The 17815-nt window shown below is 34.4% G+C and overlaps 1 protein-coding gene across 4 annotated transcripts in view; it reads right to left on the bottom strand.

The window, feature by feature from the left end:
• Window positions 1-9584, bottom strand: part of opa1 (OPA1 mitochondrial dynamin like GTPase) — a 34870-nt gene extending 25286 nt beyond the window's left edge. The window contains exons 1-7 of one of the 4 annotated variants that reach the window (XM_084128560.1): window positions 9377-9549; window positions 7303-7621; window positions 6959-7055; window positions 6053-6160; window positions 5303-5350; window positions 3876-3964; window positions 1141-1296 (exon numbers count right to left, since the gene is read on the bottom strand). In XM_084128560.1, the coding sequence (XP_083984686.1) occupies window positions 1141-1296; window positions 3876-3964; window positions 5303-5350; window positions 6053-6160; window positions 6959-7055; window positions 7303-7621; window positions 9377-9405 (846 nt within the window). In that variant the 5' untranslated portion in view covers window positions 9406-9549. Of the gene's footprint in view, window positions 1-1140; window positions 1297-3875; window positions 3965-5302; window positions 5351-6052; window positions 6161-6958; window positions 7056-7302; window positions 7622-9376 lie in introns of all 4 variants that reach the window. The other 3 variants (XM_084128561.1, XM_084128562.1, XM_084128563.1) reach the window with 3 other exon arrangements.
• Between the last annotated feature and the right edge of the window lie 8231 nt (window positions 9585-17815).

Here is a 17815-nt window from a genome sequence, read left to right as displayed (position 1 = left end):
TAATTTTTATTTTTACAATTATAAACCAAGAAACACTATAGCATTAATTGAATAAGAAATATTGTATACATAACGTTCTGTTCTATTTCTAGGGCAAGTTTGTGACTTTGATCATGTAAAAACATTTGTACAAAAGGTCAGATTTCTTTTTACGTTAAAGATCACAAAATGCTCTTTGGACCATTCTAAAATAGAAAGGCATTTTGCCAGACTGTATGGGGTAAGTTGTCACAATAAAAAAAATCCATTAAAAAAACTATTATAGGCTTTTCAGCTAAATCTAAATAATGATAAAAAAAACAATTCATGAAACAGTGAAAATATCCAAAGTAAGAAAAGGTACAAAAATGTCAGATCAGTGTTTTGTCCAACAAAAGTTGCAATTAAAATATTCATAACATATAATGCACATTTCAGCTTGCCCTGACCCGACATTTCTGAAAAATATCCCTGACACCTGACTAAAAATCTTCCTCAAAAATCTACCTATTACAAAATTATGATACTGTAATTTTATTTTTTGAGGACAGAATTCAAAAGTTATTCTGATTAAAGGCAGTTTTTAATTTTATGTTTAAATAGAGACAGGCTTTGTGACAACTTAGCCCAACTAGTCTCAGTATCCTCTATATTTTGTAATGAAAACTTATTTATTAAATAAACAAAAATGTTTTATCTAGTGGTCTAAGACTTTGTACCCCACTATATAAGTTATGAGATGGAATAAGATCACAGTGAAATCAGCATTTTGGTGGGAAGAGCATGTAGCCATACAGACGCTCAGATTAAATTAAAATACAAAAGCGGATTAAGCTAAATTCTCGCGTGTAATTTCCAACAGGCGCTTGGATGGGTGGAGCTACTTATTTGGCTTGTAACTTAAGTATATTAAAGCTGTAGTTCTCTCACACCAGTCGTGAATACCTCCACCATTCCACTAGCTATATAAATATAAACAATAGTTAATAATATTAATTATAGTCAGCTAATAAGAATTTAAGAAATAAATATTTCTGAGTGTCAAAAATTCAATATATCCTTTTAAAAGCTTGACGTAACTAAAATCGAATGGCGTGAGGCAGTCAAAGACTGGCATGAGAGCCACAGCGTCAGACGGGTGGTGGGGGAGTGGACCTTCACCTTGCGTTTGGACTGCGAGGGGCTGGGGTTCGGGGCCGGGCTGGGACTGGGTTCAAGCGGCGGAGGCGGAGCATTATTGGCTGCCGCCCGCCGCATCTCCTCCTCATGCTGCTGGATCTGCTGCTGAATGAGAATGAGCTCGCTGAGCAGCCCCTGCTGAGGGACGGCACAGTGACAGAGAGGGGCAGTCAATCAACCTGCTTACCAACCAATAGGAGGACATGGCAGAGCCTTTGGGTAATGGTCCACCTCACTTAATGTACTGCTCTTGATAATACAGTAGTTTTGAACTCGGTTACGGCGAACCTAAAATCTTAAAGAGCATAAGAAATTACCATAAAGGTCTCTCAGCAAACGGGAGGGGAAGAGCTGAACTTCGAACATCAGAGGAAATTAAAAAGAGAACATTTATTCGCACTAGTAATAATGTTGAGTCACATTCTAGACCTGCACTCACAGTCAATGTTGTTGACTAAGCTGCTATAATTGCAGTAAGGGCACATCTAAGTTTTAATAGATGAACTAATATCATATAAAACTAGTGCTACATGGCAAAGCAAGCATTTGAGGAATAAGTGATTGAGTAGCAGAACAGTGCAAAGCCTGAAGCTGGAGAGAGCAAATATTTACTACACATCTTTCAATGCCGCTGCTTCCAAATATATGTATTAGGCTAATTCAATTGTATCATTTCGTCTTACACACACTCACACTTCCATTCAAAATTTGGGGTAGGTACGATTTTTTTATGTTTTTGCTTGATCAAAAATATAATAAAACGGTAATATTGTGAAATATTATTACAATTCCAAATAACTGTTTCAGCAGCCATTACTTTAGTCTTTAGTGTTACATGGTCCTTCAGAAATTATTCTAATATGCTGATTTGGTGCTAAAGAATTACAACTTATTATTATCAATGTTGAAAACAGTTGTGTGGTTAAATATTTTTGTGGAAGCCATGAAAAAAAATTTCTTTGAATGAATAGAAATTTGAAAAGAACTGGATTTAATTGAAATGAAAAACTTTTGTAACATTATAAATGTACTGTCACTTTTGATCAATTTAATGCATCCTTGATGAATAAAAGTATAAACTTATAAAGTATTAAAAATAAATGTACTCACCCCAAACTAAATGAAAGTGTAAATATGCTTAGACTTCCAATATAACTGCAACAACCTTGTTTGTTAAGACATTTTATGGGATATATGCTCTTTTTAAGAATGCTAATATGAAAAACTTCAGTTTTAATCTAAGATAAACTGAAAAGTGTATAGTTTTCCACTGTAGACAAAAAGTGATTTATGAGTGATGAAACAAAGAAAATGAAAAACAGAACACTGACATTTAACATTAGCATATCAAGTAGTAAATCCTTTGCTCTCAGAGAAGCAAGTTTTCTCAGAGAGCACAAAATGACCATGGTAGACAAACATGGAATTAAGGAGAGGGAAGCTTTTAGACAGACAATAAGCTTAGAAAGACAGAAATGAATCATCAATCTCCTGGAATAAGGGTTTAAATACAGTTGCAGGGCAAATTATATGTGAACCCTTTGGATTTAGGTTATACAACTGGATCTGACCTTTAAAACACCTTGGAAAAAGAAGATTTTAGAACATCTAAAATTAAGTCAATGTTTCAGCATGTCAAACAATAAAAAGAGACATCTGTACACTGAGAGAGACAATTCGTTCAAATAATGTGAAGGTGTCCAAAAGAGGAAAAATATCAAGAGCAAAATGCAGACTGCTCACAAACAACAATTTTAATAAGTTGAGTAATGGGGCAGCTTAACACTTTCCAGCGTTTTGTTGTTGTTGTTGCCAGAAACCGCCAGCGTTTTTGATAATTTTCACAAAAATATCATGGCCCCCAGAATATTTTGTTGTATGAATATCTGAACATGCAATATATCAAAAGAAAGAACAGACCCTCTGCTTTTAAACAAAAACAATCGTGTACAATGTGGGTAAGTGTCATAAAAAAAAAGCTACATTTTGAGCAAAAAGCTGAGAAAAATCACGTTTTTGTCAAAGACTACATCTGGATCAGATTCAGTACGGTGATCAAAACATAGATGGAGTAGACGGAGTACATCAACACCCCCAAAGCTTCAAATAGCACTTTCTGGGTCAACATTTCATTCGGTAACATCGCATTATTTTTCATATGCATCTGCAAACATATGAGATCGCTCGTTTCTGCTTCTTTGCCTGTGTTTTGATCTGGAGAGACAGTACTAGCCTAGTTCAGGAGATGCATAACAGCGCCCCCTACCTTACAACAGTGACAACACGGAAAGCAGTAAAATGGCAGGGAAGCGTTTTCTCATAAAAGACGAGATAACTCGGCAATGTCGGGGAAAGAGTTGATAAAAGATAAACTTAACTTCAGCATTAGCAAGTTGCCTGCCACAAGCTACTGAAACAGTGTCTATATTTACCAGGACTACAAAACATCAGGATAGTCATCAACCAATGGTGGTTGCCTTATAGTGAATAGTCAAAACAATAGCAAAGCAACTGGCAACTCAGTTAAAGCTGAAAAAAAAAAAACAAGCAACACAGCTTGGCAGAAAAATGCTAATAAAAAACTTAAGCTGCTTTAATTATTATAACGGCTAAAATACTAAATGATGAAAAGAGCCGTCATAATATTATGGTCAAGCTTTAGCATTCAGAAAAGCCATTTGAAACATCATTTATGCAGTGAAAAGAGAGACATTTACCTTCTTGAACTGTTTGTCACTGCTGTCAGACATGGATGCAGACGTTGGTGGGATATCTGGTGCTCTCAGGGATGAATCACCTGTGGTTTCTAGAAAAAATAAATACAACATACAAATACAAATTATTGTTCCCTTTTTTCACATTTAGAAAAAATAACTGTCTTGTGACAACAAAAATTAGCATGCGAAAGCATATATTTGCTTGTAGTTTAAAGCAATTACATCAAGTCACCATATCCCAAAAGAGACTCAAAGGTTTGAAAAGTAAATGGTGCAAAAATGCTTGAGAAATAGTTCATAAATTATCAAGGCACACTTTAAGACTACATAACAGAGCATATTATTTTAAGATTGTAGTGAGTGTAGTAATGAGAGTATATACTGTATGAGAAAATATGTGCAATATGCTATAGAAAACATGAACAGGGATATGAACATTACATAAAAATGCAGTTCTAAACAATCGTTCCTTCTCTAAGCTAGCAAGAATTCGGATTAGATATTCAGTCAGTGTACTTTTCAAAACTCTTGAGCTGTAAGAACTTCACACATATAGAATAAATTAGTAATATCGATGGAAAGAGAGAGAAAGTGACAAACACAGGGAAGGGCTCACAAAATCATTAGAGAGGAGAAGGTGAAGTCAAGGGACCAAGTGGCAAGACAATTAAAATCGGAGAAATCCACATTCACAGATACTGTTAGTGTCATTAACTGCATCTCTACTGTAAATGCATCTGAACGCTGTAGCATCCAGTTAAAAGATCTCAGCTAAAGGTATATTATAAAAAGTCAAACAAACTAAATAACACTTGAGTCTTTGTGATCCAGTTTAGACTAAATATACACTAGCGTTAAAAAGTTTGGGGTCAGTAAGCTGGTGTTTTATTTATGAAAGAACTCAATACACTGGTTCAGCAAAGATGCATTAAATTGAGGAAAAGTGACAGTATAGTCATTTAAATTGTTACAAAATAAAATAAATGCTGTTTCTTTGAATTTTCTGTTCATGTGACACTGAAGACTGGAGTAATCGCTGCAGAAAATTCAGCTTTGCATCACAGGAATAAATTCAATTTTAAAACATATTGAAATAGAAAACAGTTATTTCGAAAACATTAGAAAAAATATAGCCAACCCCAGACTTTTGAAAGACAACGCAACACTGTAACGCAACTGCAACAGGAAGCTTACTTTATCTTTTAAGCTTAATAATATTAAGCTTCTGTCACATAAAGAAGCTGTAGCTCTGTACAGACAATAAAGCGATTTCTGACTAACAACATTAGTATGATATTTTAAAGATTATTCCCTGTTTTGCTGGTCCATCCTTAGAGGCGCACACCCCACCATCAACTTAAATCCATTTTACATCAGTGCAGCAGATCAGGAGGAATCGAGGCACGCTAAGTGAGGCATTTACACACCTAATAACAGACGCAGACCAGAAGCTCCATTGACTTCACTACCCAAACCTGTGAAGAACGTGGAGGGAGGGAGAGGAGAAGGGAGGAACAAGAGGAACAAATGAAATGAAAATAAAATGAAGGCTGTAGAAAAAGCATGGAGCGCTCATTCCATTACATATTTGATTGGGATTCTAGCGGACAAGCAGTGTCATCAGCACTGTACACTGGAAAACATGTTAAGCAAATAAATAACCCAGACTTACGTGAAAAATCTTAAAATGCCTCAATGTCTTATATAATCAGTTTCTTCCTAATGGTAATATGAAAATGATTATAAGCAATGCAGTGTCTAAGAATATCCTGATCCATTTAGTTGGCAAAAATCACAGAGACAAACCACATGGACCACATGGTTAGATTTAGCACCTTGAAGCTTTAAAGATTTTAACATTCAAACACATTCACATAAACGGTCTGACATTCACAAAAAATGCAGTAAACTACGACGGCAAAGCTGACCATTTCTTATGTGTCACATGATACTTCAGAAATCATTCTAATATGCTGATTTGGTGCTCAAGAAAGATTTCTTGAGATTATCAATCTTGAAAACAGTTGAAAACAGCACAGCTGTTTCACTGTCACTTTTGATCAATTTATTGCATCCTTGCTGAATAAAAGTATTAATTTCTTCTTTTTTTATTCTATGTCGTTTCTCTTTATTCAGTTTGTATCCATCATGAGGTGTGTGTGAAAGAAATTGCTTACCGCTGGAGAGGAGGCTCTTCAGGAAAGTGAAGTTCTCTCCGATCTTTTCCATATCAGGTAGTAGTTTGGCTATCTCTTCTAGTTCAGGCAAAGCTCTGGCGAGCTTGTCTTTATTCGGGAGCAAAGAAATTACATCATTAGCAACCCAACTAAATGTATCCAGTGCACTTGCATTAAAAATATTAATTAAAATAAACAAAAACAATATATATATTATATATCAGAATAAAATAATATATCGGCCACCATATCGGTATCGGCCGATATATGGCTGACCGGCCTTCGCACACACAGCTCAAACAGCAATGCTATTATTTTAAAAAGTAATATTAATTTTAGATGTTTTTTTGTTTCGTTTATTGCAAGAATATTGCTGCATTATTAATTTAACTTTTATTTTTCTCATATTATTTTCATCAACAATATGGTTTAATTAAAATTCATTATTGTCCATGTGGAGGCTGTTCCATTTTATTTATCCATGGCACATGCCTTTTTATTTTTTTTGTACTTGTTGTCTAATAACTTGTTTGCATTATTTAGGCATATTTTTATTTCATTGTGAGGCAATACTTTTTTTTATTTTTTGATACATAAATTTGGCTCTTGGAGTGTAAAACTTCCACTTGTTCTAACTAGGCTACAGTATGTTTGATTTTTGTTGAAGTGCTTGGGACATGGCTTTAAATGGTAAGCCTTTTGTTTTGGTAATCAGGCTCTCAAAAAATTATTTAAAAATATGATAAATATTTATAAGATAAATATTTAGATTTATCTGCCAATATATCGGTTATTGGCTTTCAGATATAAAGAATTATTGGTTATCAAATCAGACAAAATTTAATATCAATGAATCCCTAGCATAAGCATTTTTTTAATCAAAATATGGCTCTCTGAATTACTTACCTAAATCAATATTTTCACTCAGCTCCCAAATGAAGTCTGGCACAATCCATGTGTATTGGCTCATATCAGGAAGCATATCCTTCCATTCATCATAAGTCTGTAAAAACAGAACAGACAGTATTTATTGACTAGTAGTGGACTAATAAACATTTTGCCTGATTCCAACAGCCAATTAGTATGTTTGTTAATATATCTGCATATTGTTTCTTGTTTGAAATAGGACAAGCAGAACACCCAGTGTTCATTCAAATTCAGATTTAAATTCAGACTCTGCATGTGCAAGTAAAATGCTTTTGAGGTCATTCATTTCAATTGGCTGAACACAACCAAATAGTTAAGCGTACCTTTTTCGCTGTATATCCACCTCCAACTGCTGAACCCAGCACGATGTATCTCAGTTTCAACAGTCTGGCAGCAAGTCGGGCGACCCAGAATGTCCGGTGCTGTTGATAGCCGTGTCCTCCTGACCGGGATTTTGGAGGACGCATGGGGAGCCTGGAGAGAGACGTGTAATGGCGGGCCGCTGAGCAGTGAGGTGGTCTTTGTGGATTGTTGTTAGCAGAGAAGCGGTGATGGATGGCACGAGAGAATGGGTGCAGTTTCTGCAACGGAACTCTGAACTTTACCCCCATTCTGGAGGGAAGCAGATTCTTGCAGGCAATGCTGTGGAGAGAGAGACACTGTGATCATTCTGACACATTTATACTCTTCTGAGTCTCTTATTTTCCAGATTATAACAACTAGGGATGTATGATATATTAGCCACCATATCAGTATCGGCTGATATATGTTCATTAATGTTATCGGCTCAATAAAAAAATATATAATGTCGATAAATAATGGACTATTTCCTTTAGCTGAGATAATTCAGATGCGCACTGTTCGCCATAATGGATTTAAATTGCTTGAAATATGATTGGAATCACTTTGAAAAGGAAAATACAGTTAAGTGCAACATGTGCAGCGCAATTCTGTCATATAGGCTACATAAAATTATAATGAGAACATTATAATTGTGTGGTTGTGACATGGCGTTTAATGGTGAGACTTTTGATTTTGTAATCAGGCTCTCAAAAATTATTTAAAAAGTTCGATTTAGATTTATCGGCCAATATATCGGTTATCGACTTTCAAATATGAAGAATTATGGTATCGGCCAAAATGTTCATATCAGTGCATCCCTAATAACAATATATGTAAGAATATATTGTTCAAATGCAGGGCTCAAGAGTACGGTTGGCTCGATGGCCCAGAGCAAGTATCAAAGTAATGGGCCAGCTGATAGAACTGACGCAATGCCAATGTTTACTATCAAGTGTGTCAATTTATAGTTGTTATGGAGTAAAATTAGGGTTTAAGTAGCAATAAACATTTAATGAAAAATACACTTTTTCAGTATTTTCTTACTGTAAAAACATATTGTTAAAAAGCTAAAATTAAATAGCGAATTAAGCTATTTAAATAGCGAAAATGTTGGCAGGTATTCTGCTTTCTGTCAGACATACACTGCATGCAAAACCACACCATAGTATTATATGATATAAAGTGCCAAATTTGACAGCTGTAACACATTTTAGGTCTTGCAAAGCTAAAAAAGACTGTTTTGAAACTATGAGAATGACTTGGAAGCTAGAGTTACAATGGGTTGAAAATGATAAACAAAACACTAATGGTTCACGCGGTGTGCTATCGTTTTCGATTAAGTGACAATTTATAGCTGTAACTGACTAACTCTAGGGGTTTTTGTTAATAAAACTAAGTTGTTAATAACTAACTAATGAAAAATATCATTCTATTTTAATTTAGCCTAAATGTTGGCAGCTTTCTGTCAGACACACGCAGCATGCAAAACAACATCACTGTATAAGATATAAAGTCCCAAATTTGACAGCTGTGTTAATAGACCGACAAATGCCTGAAAACGTTACCTTTTAAGTGACTAAAATACATTTTTAAGCAAGAACGCAAAACAAAAATTCAGAGAAGATCTTGGTGGTTCCTATAACAGCTGTCCAAAGGCTAACTTAGAGCTTTAAAATTGGAGTAAATATGTCAAATTAGACTAAAATTAGTACTGTTATATTTTAAGTATATTATTATGATATTAACGTAGAATTTTTGTTAATAATTGATGTAATTTATCTAAAAACGTGACAAGTGAGTCAGTGTTCGGGTGGTGTCCATTTAGTGCAGTAGTGTAACGTTAGCCTGTCAGTGTCATTTAGGAAACGATACCAAGCAACATTTGTCATTAAGGGCGAATCTTTACAGTCTACCGTCCTTTAAAATTGTGAATTAGTGTATTTATATCACATATGGGATTAGGCATTTTTATTTATATATCCAATCACCTGGTTTCCAGTCTGTAAAATGCGTTCAATTCTGTAGCTGCAAAAGAACTAACGTTACTCTACTTACCAGGTAACTACACTTCCGGCTCGTAACATCCTGCTATTGGCAATAAAGGAATATATAGGGGTCTATCAGATCTCTTTCCGATATACAATTCAATTCATCTTTCCAAATGTGGCACTCAGGTTAGCTACGTGGCTAACAAGGGCATAGCAAGCAGGCGATCACCAGTGTCAACTGCTGCTGGAGGAGTGGAAAGTAGTTCCTGGTCCACAGCGTGACGCCATGCTTTCACAACAAAAGTCAGCAAAAATAAAAGTCACTGTCTGGAGGGTTGTTCCATAAAACAAGATTAGAATACAAGCCAGGCTTATTTTGGTTAGTCAGACTTATTGTCGGTGGATTCTGTTTCATAAAGCAAACTTAAAATAGTTCAAACTCAGTTACCCTGGCAACTTATGCTGGGAAACTAGCCTGGTCCAGGGCAGGCTAACTGTCAGGCTAAGCCTCAGCTGTTACACAGATCCTCTAACACTGACCGACAAGAACACAATGATATTACCACTGACACTCTCTCATGCCATTATTGGACTTTATTAACCATTATTAGTCCAAAAATAAATACACAGTATACAGAAAATCAACTTAAATAAGGCTGCAATGATAAATTAGACAATATAGACCTCTATATATATATATATATATATATATATGTACTGTATTTATAGATATAGATAGATAAATACAATATATATACTACAGGTTTTCTTTTTTTACTGGCTGAATGTTTTGTGCCCAAGATTTAATTAGATTGTTTTAAAGATTTATGAATACATTTCTCTCTGGTTTTGTTTGGCAGCTGTAGTACATGTTTATGATTATTAGAAGAACATTAGAACACAATCTAAAAAAAAGCTTTTTAAAGCAGAAGTTAAAATCACAAAATTAAAAATAAATAATTACAAAAGCACAATATAAATTTTAACTGGTAAGATGAATCTGAGCTTAGTAATTGACAGTATATTAGCCTACATTTGATTTACCCCATTACAATAGTCCCTTTACAGTTATTGCTATCATAAAAATACACTTGTAGGTTTAAAATTCTAAATAAGGGACATCTAATGTCCAACTAACAAATATTTTAGCATACATATATATATATATATATATATATATATATATATATATATATATATATATATATATATATATATTATGTCTTTCAATTCAAACACATTTAACACAATTATACAAATGGACAGTTCCTTAAGACATCATATTTTCCCCCAATAAATATTCCTTATTTTTCCTTCTACTTTTTTTCTTTTGTGATAATACCCACCAACACATACATATGATTTAAGGGGAAAAAGACAAAAAACAATAAATAAATATTAATAAAAATCTAACATTCACATATTTATATCAAACTCTTCCTAATAATTCCTAATAGTTATTCAAGTAATATTATTTAAATATCAAATATTCAATATTAAATAAGTAAATAAATAAAATAACTAGAAATAAAAGGGAGGGAGGGTTATATAAAAATGTAGTTAATGTAGGCTAATATATATTCCTTTATTTTATGGAATATTCTTTGATTTTAGAGTTGCACATATCTTTTCAAAATGTATACATTTGCTCTTAATTTCATGTTATCCTCTCCATAATGTACTTTAGAAACTCTACTCATTTAAAACTGGGGATTCTTGCTTTCTCCAAAAAGTATTGCATTAAAAGCTGTAATTCTCAGCATTCTAAATAAGTATACATCATCTTTATTAAGTAGCATAGGTCCTATACCCAAAACTATATTTTGTATCTTTATATATTTAGTTTCTTAAAATAAACTTCCCTGAATTAGGCTACTTCTGTTCACTGAAGTAGCCTACTTCTGTTCGCTAGAAGTTTACGGCAACTTATCCAACATCCTAAAGATAAATTATTATAATTAGAAGATATTTCTAGTGTTATAAAATATCGCGTATTAATTTTCCAAGCAAAATGTATATTTAATTATTGCGCTCCTATTTGGCGCGCATGCGCGCAGCAGCGCTCGTTCAATATGAAGATTAGCAGCAAAATGGATACATTTGCATGACTTTCTAACATTTACAGATGGAGAATATAACTGTAAAATGTAAGTTTTGTACTGAGGGGGAAAAAAACAGCATAAAATATACGCTGTTTGATGGTGGATCGATTTGATCCACGATCGACCTCTAGGGCTGCTTCAAAAACGCGTGCACACGCAATTATCTAGACTTGATAAACCAAATTAGTGAGATTGCGTGAACTTCAATTACCTTTTATGGAACCACTTTAGCCCCAACTTATTTGTTAGGCTCATTCAAGTCCGGTTTTGGAGTTTAATCCCCGCTTTTCTAAGCGTCTTTTATGGAACAACCCTCAGGTCACATGTAATGGAAGATTTTCTTATTTATTTGTAATCTGAAATGACATGATATAAAGATGTGACTTTTTATGAGCAGTATAACTGGAGAATAAATAATTTTAAGGACCATTTTTTTAAACACTAAGGTAAAACAACACCAAAAATCAAAGGTTTCTTAAGTACATTACATTGTCAGAAAATAAAGTGGCTGTAAGCAGTCAGATTTTTGACTATAATAGGATTTCATCACAGTGTAGCCTATAAACATGACATTTCCTAAATGTGTGCAGTCCGTACAATGGAGTTCCTTCATTTTTTTTATTTATTAATACCTTTCCTCATTATGAGAGGGTAATGAAACATACCTGTATAAAATGGGACATTGTAAGACTCAATCAAGTCCAATTTGTAGGCAATACCTCTGAGATTAATTTTAGGTTCTACTTGTGATTGCAATACAAATAAATTCCACTAGAGGACAAGTGACACAGACAGTGCATTGCATAGATGCTATATTGACGACTAGCTTTAACCTTTAAATCTTTAACTTAACATTTACCGAAATGACTGTAGAACTATAACTGTCATCCTCACAGATCAAGTTAAGCTTCAGAAAAAAAATATTATTTTCTATTATGAATGGACTATCCCCCTGAACAAAGACTGTCTGTAGCCTACTGAATGTGTTCCTCTTTGATTGTTTTCATTTGGCACGGTCAAATTTTATTAAACTGTCAGTGCTCTTTGTTCTGGCTTCTGGACTGTGAATAGTGTAGGCTATAGACAAGTTGTTCGGGCTGAATACATGTGCTTATGACGTGTGACCTCTTGGGATGATGGCTAGACCGTGAAGTATTTCTCTTTAGACAATGTCTGAAAGAGAACTTCTTCAGATTAGTGTGTCTTGCTTTTGTGCTACAATAGGGTAAAAAGAAAAATATGAGACAACTAGTGAAAGTGCTTTCGTTTTGCTTTGTTTTGACCTGACCACATCCTGACAGACAGATTTTGCGACCAAATAAAGATCTTTCACCACGCCCATTACTGAATAAAAAATAAAAAAATGAAATTGCGACTTTTTATCTCACAATTTTTTAAAAATTTTAGTCATGGAATTCATATTTTTGCAAGTGTAGTTTTTTTTCAGAATTGCAAGCTTATATTTTTTTCAAGTTTATATATTTTTTCTCAGAATTGCAAGTTTATAACTCAATTGTGAGTTATAAAGTCAGAATTGTGACATATAAACTTGCAATTCTGAGAAAAAAATATAAGAAAAAATTGTTTGTTTTTTTTCCTCAGAATGGGACTTTATAACTCGCAATCGCAAGTTTATATCTCACAATTCTGAGAAAAGAAGTCAGAATTGCTATCCCGCAGTTATCCCGCAATTCGGACTTTAAAAATTGCAATTGCGATATATAGCCTATAAACTTGTAATTGCGAGTTATAAAGTTGTAAATTCCCAATTCTGAGATAAAAAGTTGCAGTTATATGTCAAATTGTTTTATTCTGCGATGGAAACAAGCTTCCATAGATACCCACACTTGGAGATTTCTGTGCGCACAAATCCGAAGTGTGCACCCAGACAGTAGGAGACCGGGTATGGTTGTAACACTTTTTGCTTCAGTAACTATAACTCACTGAATTTTGTAGCTAGAGTTCTCAAACTTTTATACAAAGTACCCACATGTGTTCACTACAAATGGCACCAATTCAATCCTCTACAAGAATATCACAGACCTTGTGAGTTGGTGTCAAATACATGAAGTACCTTCGTTACAACCTACCCCAATACCCCAATACCGGTGTAAGTTGTAACAATTACACAAAAGAAGCAAAAATGGATGCCACACTATAAGATATGCTTCAAAAACAGGTTTATTGACATAAAAGAACAATGTCTCAATCCCTCTCTGGAACAGACTGTCTGATTATGTGTGTGTGTGTGTGTGTGTGTGTGTGTGTGTGTGTGTGTGTGTGTGTGTGTGTGTGTGTGTGTGTGTGTGTGTGTGTGTGTGTGTGTGTGTGTGTTAATCAGAGTCACAGTGCTGACAAATGAATGCCGGTAAACCCAGGAGTGCAGGTTTTGTGGGCCCAGAGACCGCATAGGGCACATTTTTCCCAGACCTCCTTCGGCTTTAAAATCAATCAGTTGTATGATAGGGGATGGTTGTAACACTTTTTTTGTGTGTGTTACAACCCACCCCACCCCTGTCAGTCACTGTTTAGCTAGCTGTATTAGCATACTGGTTTGAAATTAGCAGGGGAAAACTGCATCACATTTTGCCTAAGAAACTACATTTTAATCTAATATAAGTCAAACTTATTTATCTGCAATAGTTTAGATACTAGACAAAAAATAGTCTTGGTCAAAAAATTTACTTTCTTACCTCAAAATCAGTTTTTTCTCGATAAGTTCAGATTGTGTCAGTTTTCAGACTTGTCAACCACCATGCGTTGTCAGGGAGACAGTAGGTAAACATTAAAATGATTGCATGACTCCTATCTTATCCCCAATTGGTGGAAATGGTGGTGTTACAACTCTCCCCGTGTTACAACCATACCCGGTCTCCCCTACACAACGTCTTCATGCGTTTGAATGGACAAAATGCCCGTCTCGGCGGGTATCCTTGTAAACATAGTTGGTTATGTCTTAACTGAACATAAACAGATGACAAAGAAAACGCATTTGTATTAGTATATTAGATCCGTGCCAGTCTTAAAGTGACAGCAGTCTAATATTCCTGCTGCTGTCTGTCATTTATGTTAATACAACAACAAAAGACAAAGATAAAAGCACTCCCATGCTCTTGTCTGAATAACATTTGGAACTTTGAGAATTAATCTATATTTAATTTATACAGTGAAGACCATTCAGTGTTATTTTACATTTGATTACTTTATTGAATTTCTGTCTCTGAAAACTAGGCTACTGTTAGACCTGAAAAACACAGTTTATTTCATTTGTATCTTTGTTCCATTTGTTTGTGCTATGCTTGTAATTAGATTTTTTGTTCTTATTTTATTACTGACTGTTTACTTGTCTTTAATGTTTAAAGACGGTTTCAGCAGTTTAAAAGGCTGCTATACTGTATCTAGGCTTTTTGGTTGACACATGATGTAAAGTGTCAATTGAATGCACACTGCCATAGCAAGTTTAGATCAATCATAGCTCTTAGCTAAAACACGAGACATGATCAATTTGTATTTGTGCTAGTAACGCAGTTATGAAACAGGAACAAAGCTGTAGTCTCCCTGTATAGCCAAAAAGTTCAGCCTGGGTCTTTTCACTCATCATTCAGTCAGTGAATTTATGTTAAGGCCATTCAAAACTCATAATATGATTAACACACCGAAAATATATGTTGATTCTATAGATGCCTTAACAATAGTGGTTATCCTCAAAAGAAACTCACTTTTTCCTCAGTGTTGTAAACTGCGTCATGAGATCTTCTGAGGCCTAATAAACACTTTCTGGTCAAGTACACACTCCAGCTAAATGTGATTAATCATGTTCTGTTCAGACAGAGTTTAAATTACTAGTTTGAACTAATATTGTAAATTACAATTTCTCTGTATTCTGTACAAACAGTGTTCAAAATATTTTTTAGTTAACTGCCACATTTAAAGGCTGTCGTCATCAAGACCTTGGTGTGTGTATGTGACCTCCTCTTGAGATAATTATACTTATACTCCACGATTGGCTCCAATTTTACAAGGACTCTAAGTCAAATTTTTGGACCATAAGTTCATTATTCAGAGGTCTGTTTAGAAATCAAGAACAAATATTGTCATCCCTGCTGTTTTTAGATGGGATAATATAGAACTTGGACTATTTTAGTGTAAGAAAACACCTGAAATAGAACCACAAACAAAGCAACCTTTATATGGTCAAATCAGTCAGTTGTCGCTTGCACAGAAGTTTGCACTGAATCTGAGAGGGAAAGTACTGATTTAATTTTATAGTTAGTGTTTATTCTCGTTCAACTGCTTCTTCTGTCAGGAAATAGTTGGATTTGGTCACACTCAACCCCCTGAATAACCTCTTCTACTTGTTATCCATAACAACATGATTCATCAACTTTAAACTCCTCAGTGTTATAATCTAAATTATGTAAAAACATAGGATAGCAGGATAATAAGAGTAAGATCATTAGCAAAAGAGATGGTCATTATAGATTTCTGTGATTAGAAGCACCTTTTGTTAGTTTAAGGAAATAAATCGGGTTTGGGTTTTAGTCCAAAACCACTTAAGTTGAGGACAGGTCTTTCTGTCAGTGCTTGACACAATCCCAATGCTTGTAATATCTGAAATATCACATATTGCATTTTTTAGAGCATTACCTTTCGCTTAGATAAAGATCTATTTTTTTCACACATTTGTGTAGTACTTTTGTTTTAAAAAAATCTGAAGAGAGAATTAATATTTATATAAGTTTTTGGCTGATCTTAAATTATAAGATTATCTCCATTCTGGGCTAAATTCTTTCATTCATTCATTAAGAATGTTTATACTGTACGTTACATTATAACTGCCCTGAAAACTTTTTATAAACTGGCAGTGCATTAAAGTGACAATAAAGGCTTCTACATTGTTAAAAATAAATTCTTTATCATAACATGGTTATAGGGTGGTGGTGGCGCAGTGGATAAGACACATGCCTTTGGTGTGAGAGACTCAGGTTCGAATCCACTGTGAGACACCAATGTGTCCCTGAGCAAGACACTTAACCCCTAGTTGCTCCAGTGGCGTGCGACCTCTGACACATATAGCAATTGTAAGTCGCTTTGGATAAAAGCGTCAGCTAAATGAATAATTGTAATTGTAATTACATTTAGAATATATTAATATAAAAAACTGCAATAATATTTCACAATATTACTGTTGTTTTACTGTATTTTGATCAAATAAATGCAGCTTTGAGAATAAGAGACTTCTTCTTTATATATACCTGTAACTTGGCCTAGAAATTTGAAGCAATGCATAATATCATAAAATATCACAAAAACATACGATTTTTATTCAGCCTTATTTCCAATCAAGCTGTTAAATTATTCAAAAAGCATGAATTTATGAATTTATTAAGCATAGTTGTATGTGTATTTAAATACAGTAATCATATATAAACATTACATGAAATGCTAGAAATGAAATTTACCTTTGCATGGCAAATCAGTTTCTACATCAAAATGCTATTAAGCACAGCACATTATTTGAAATGTGGTAGAAAATTCATAGTGGGAATTTCCCTTTTTACAGTATAAAAAAAAAAAAAAGTTTCATAATTAGTTAGTGCCCATAGTTGAAGAAACATGCATATGCACATTGTGCAAATCTGTTTCTGGAATGATATAATACAGGCAATATTTCTTTGCCGAACACAAGGAATAAAATAAATAAATAGGCGTATAGTGACCTAGAATTCACATAACAATTAAGGACAAACAGACATGTCCACAGGTGTTGTGTGTTTTCAGTGTCTCTGGCCACTCATACTGTACGCTCTGCTGCCCCAGAGTCCAGCGGTGGGAACAACTGGAGCAGGACAGTAGGCGAGGCTTGGGGGTGGTTGTTGTGTGCCCCAGATTGCTTCTTCCTGAAAGGGAGGGGGTTTATCATATTCTAAAATGGGGTCAGCTGAAAATACATGTGCTACTGAACGTGCAGCTGCAACATTTAGAATGTGAGAATAATTTGGCTAAATGTTGTGCTTTTTTGCAAATATATAGTGGAGCTTTCGGACTGTATAGGCAGACATAATCTGTCGAAGTGATTCATAACATATTTGGGATGGATGGATGGATGGATGGATGGATGGATGGATGACAATGATATACAAAGATAAAGATATAATGCATAACAATGTACATTATGAATATCTATTTAATACATTGTACATAAAGGCTTCAAGTGAAGTGTTACCATATCATCTTTTGGTTTGTTGATTAAATTGCTGCAATACAACCCACATTACTTCCCCAATGGTTATACCACAAAGCATTTGTCATGATCAGAACAAAGTCTAGCCATCGCACTCGATAGATGCCATTCTGCACTGATTGGTAATCTTACTTTACTCATTGTCAGACAGTATAAGTAT

Source organism: Abramis brama, assembly GCF_963993115.1.
Source record: "Abramis brama genome assembly, chromosome: 11".
NCBI lineage: Eukaryota > Metazoa > Chordata > Actinopteri > Cypriniformes > Leuciscidae > Abramis > Abramis brama.
This window is presented reverse-complemented; position numbering and strand designations above follow the sequence as displayed.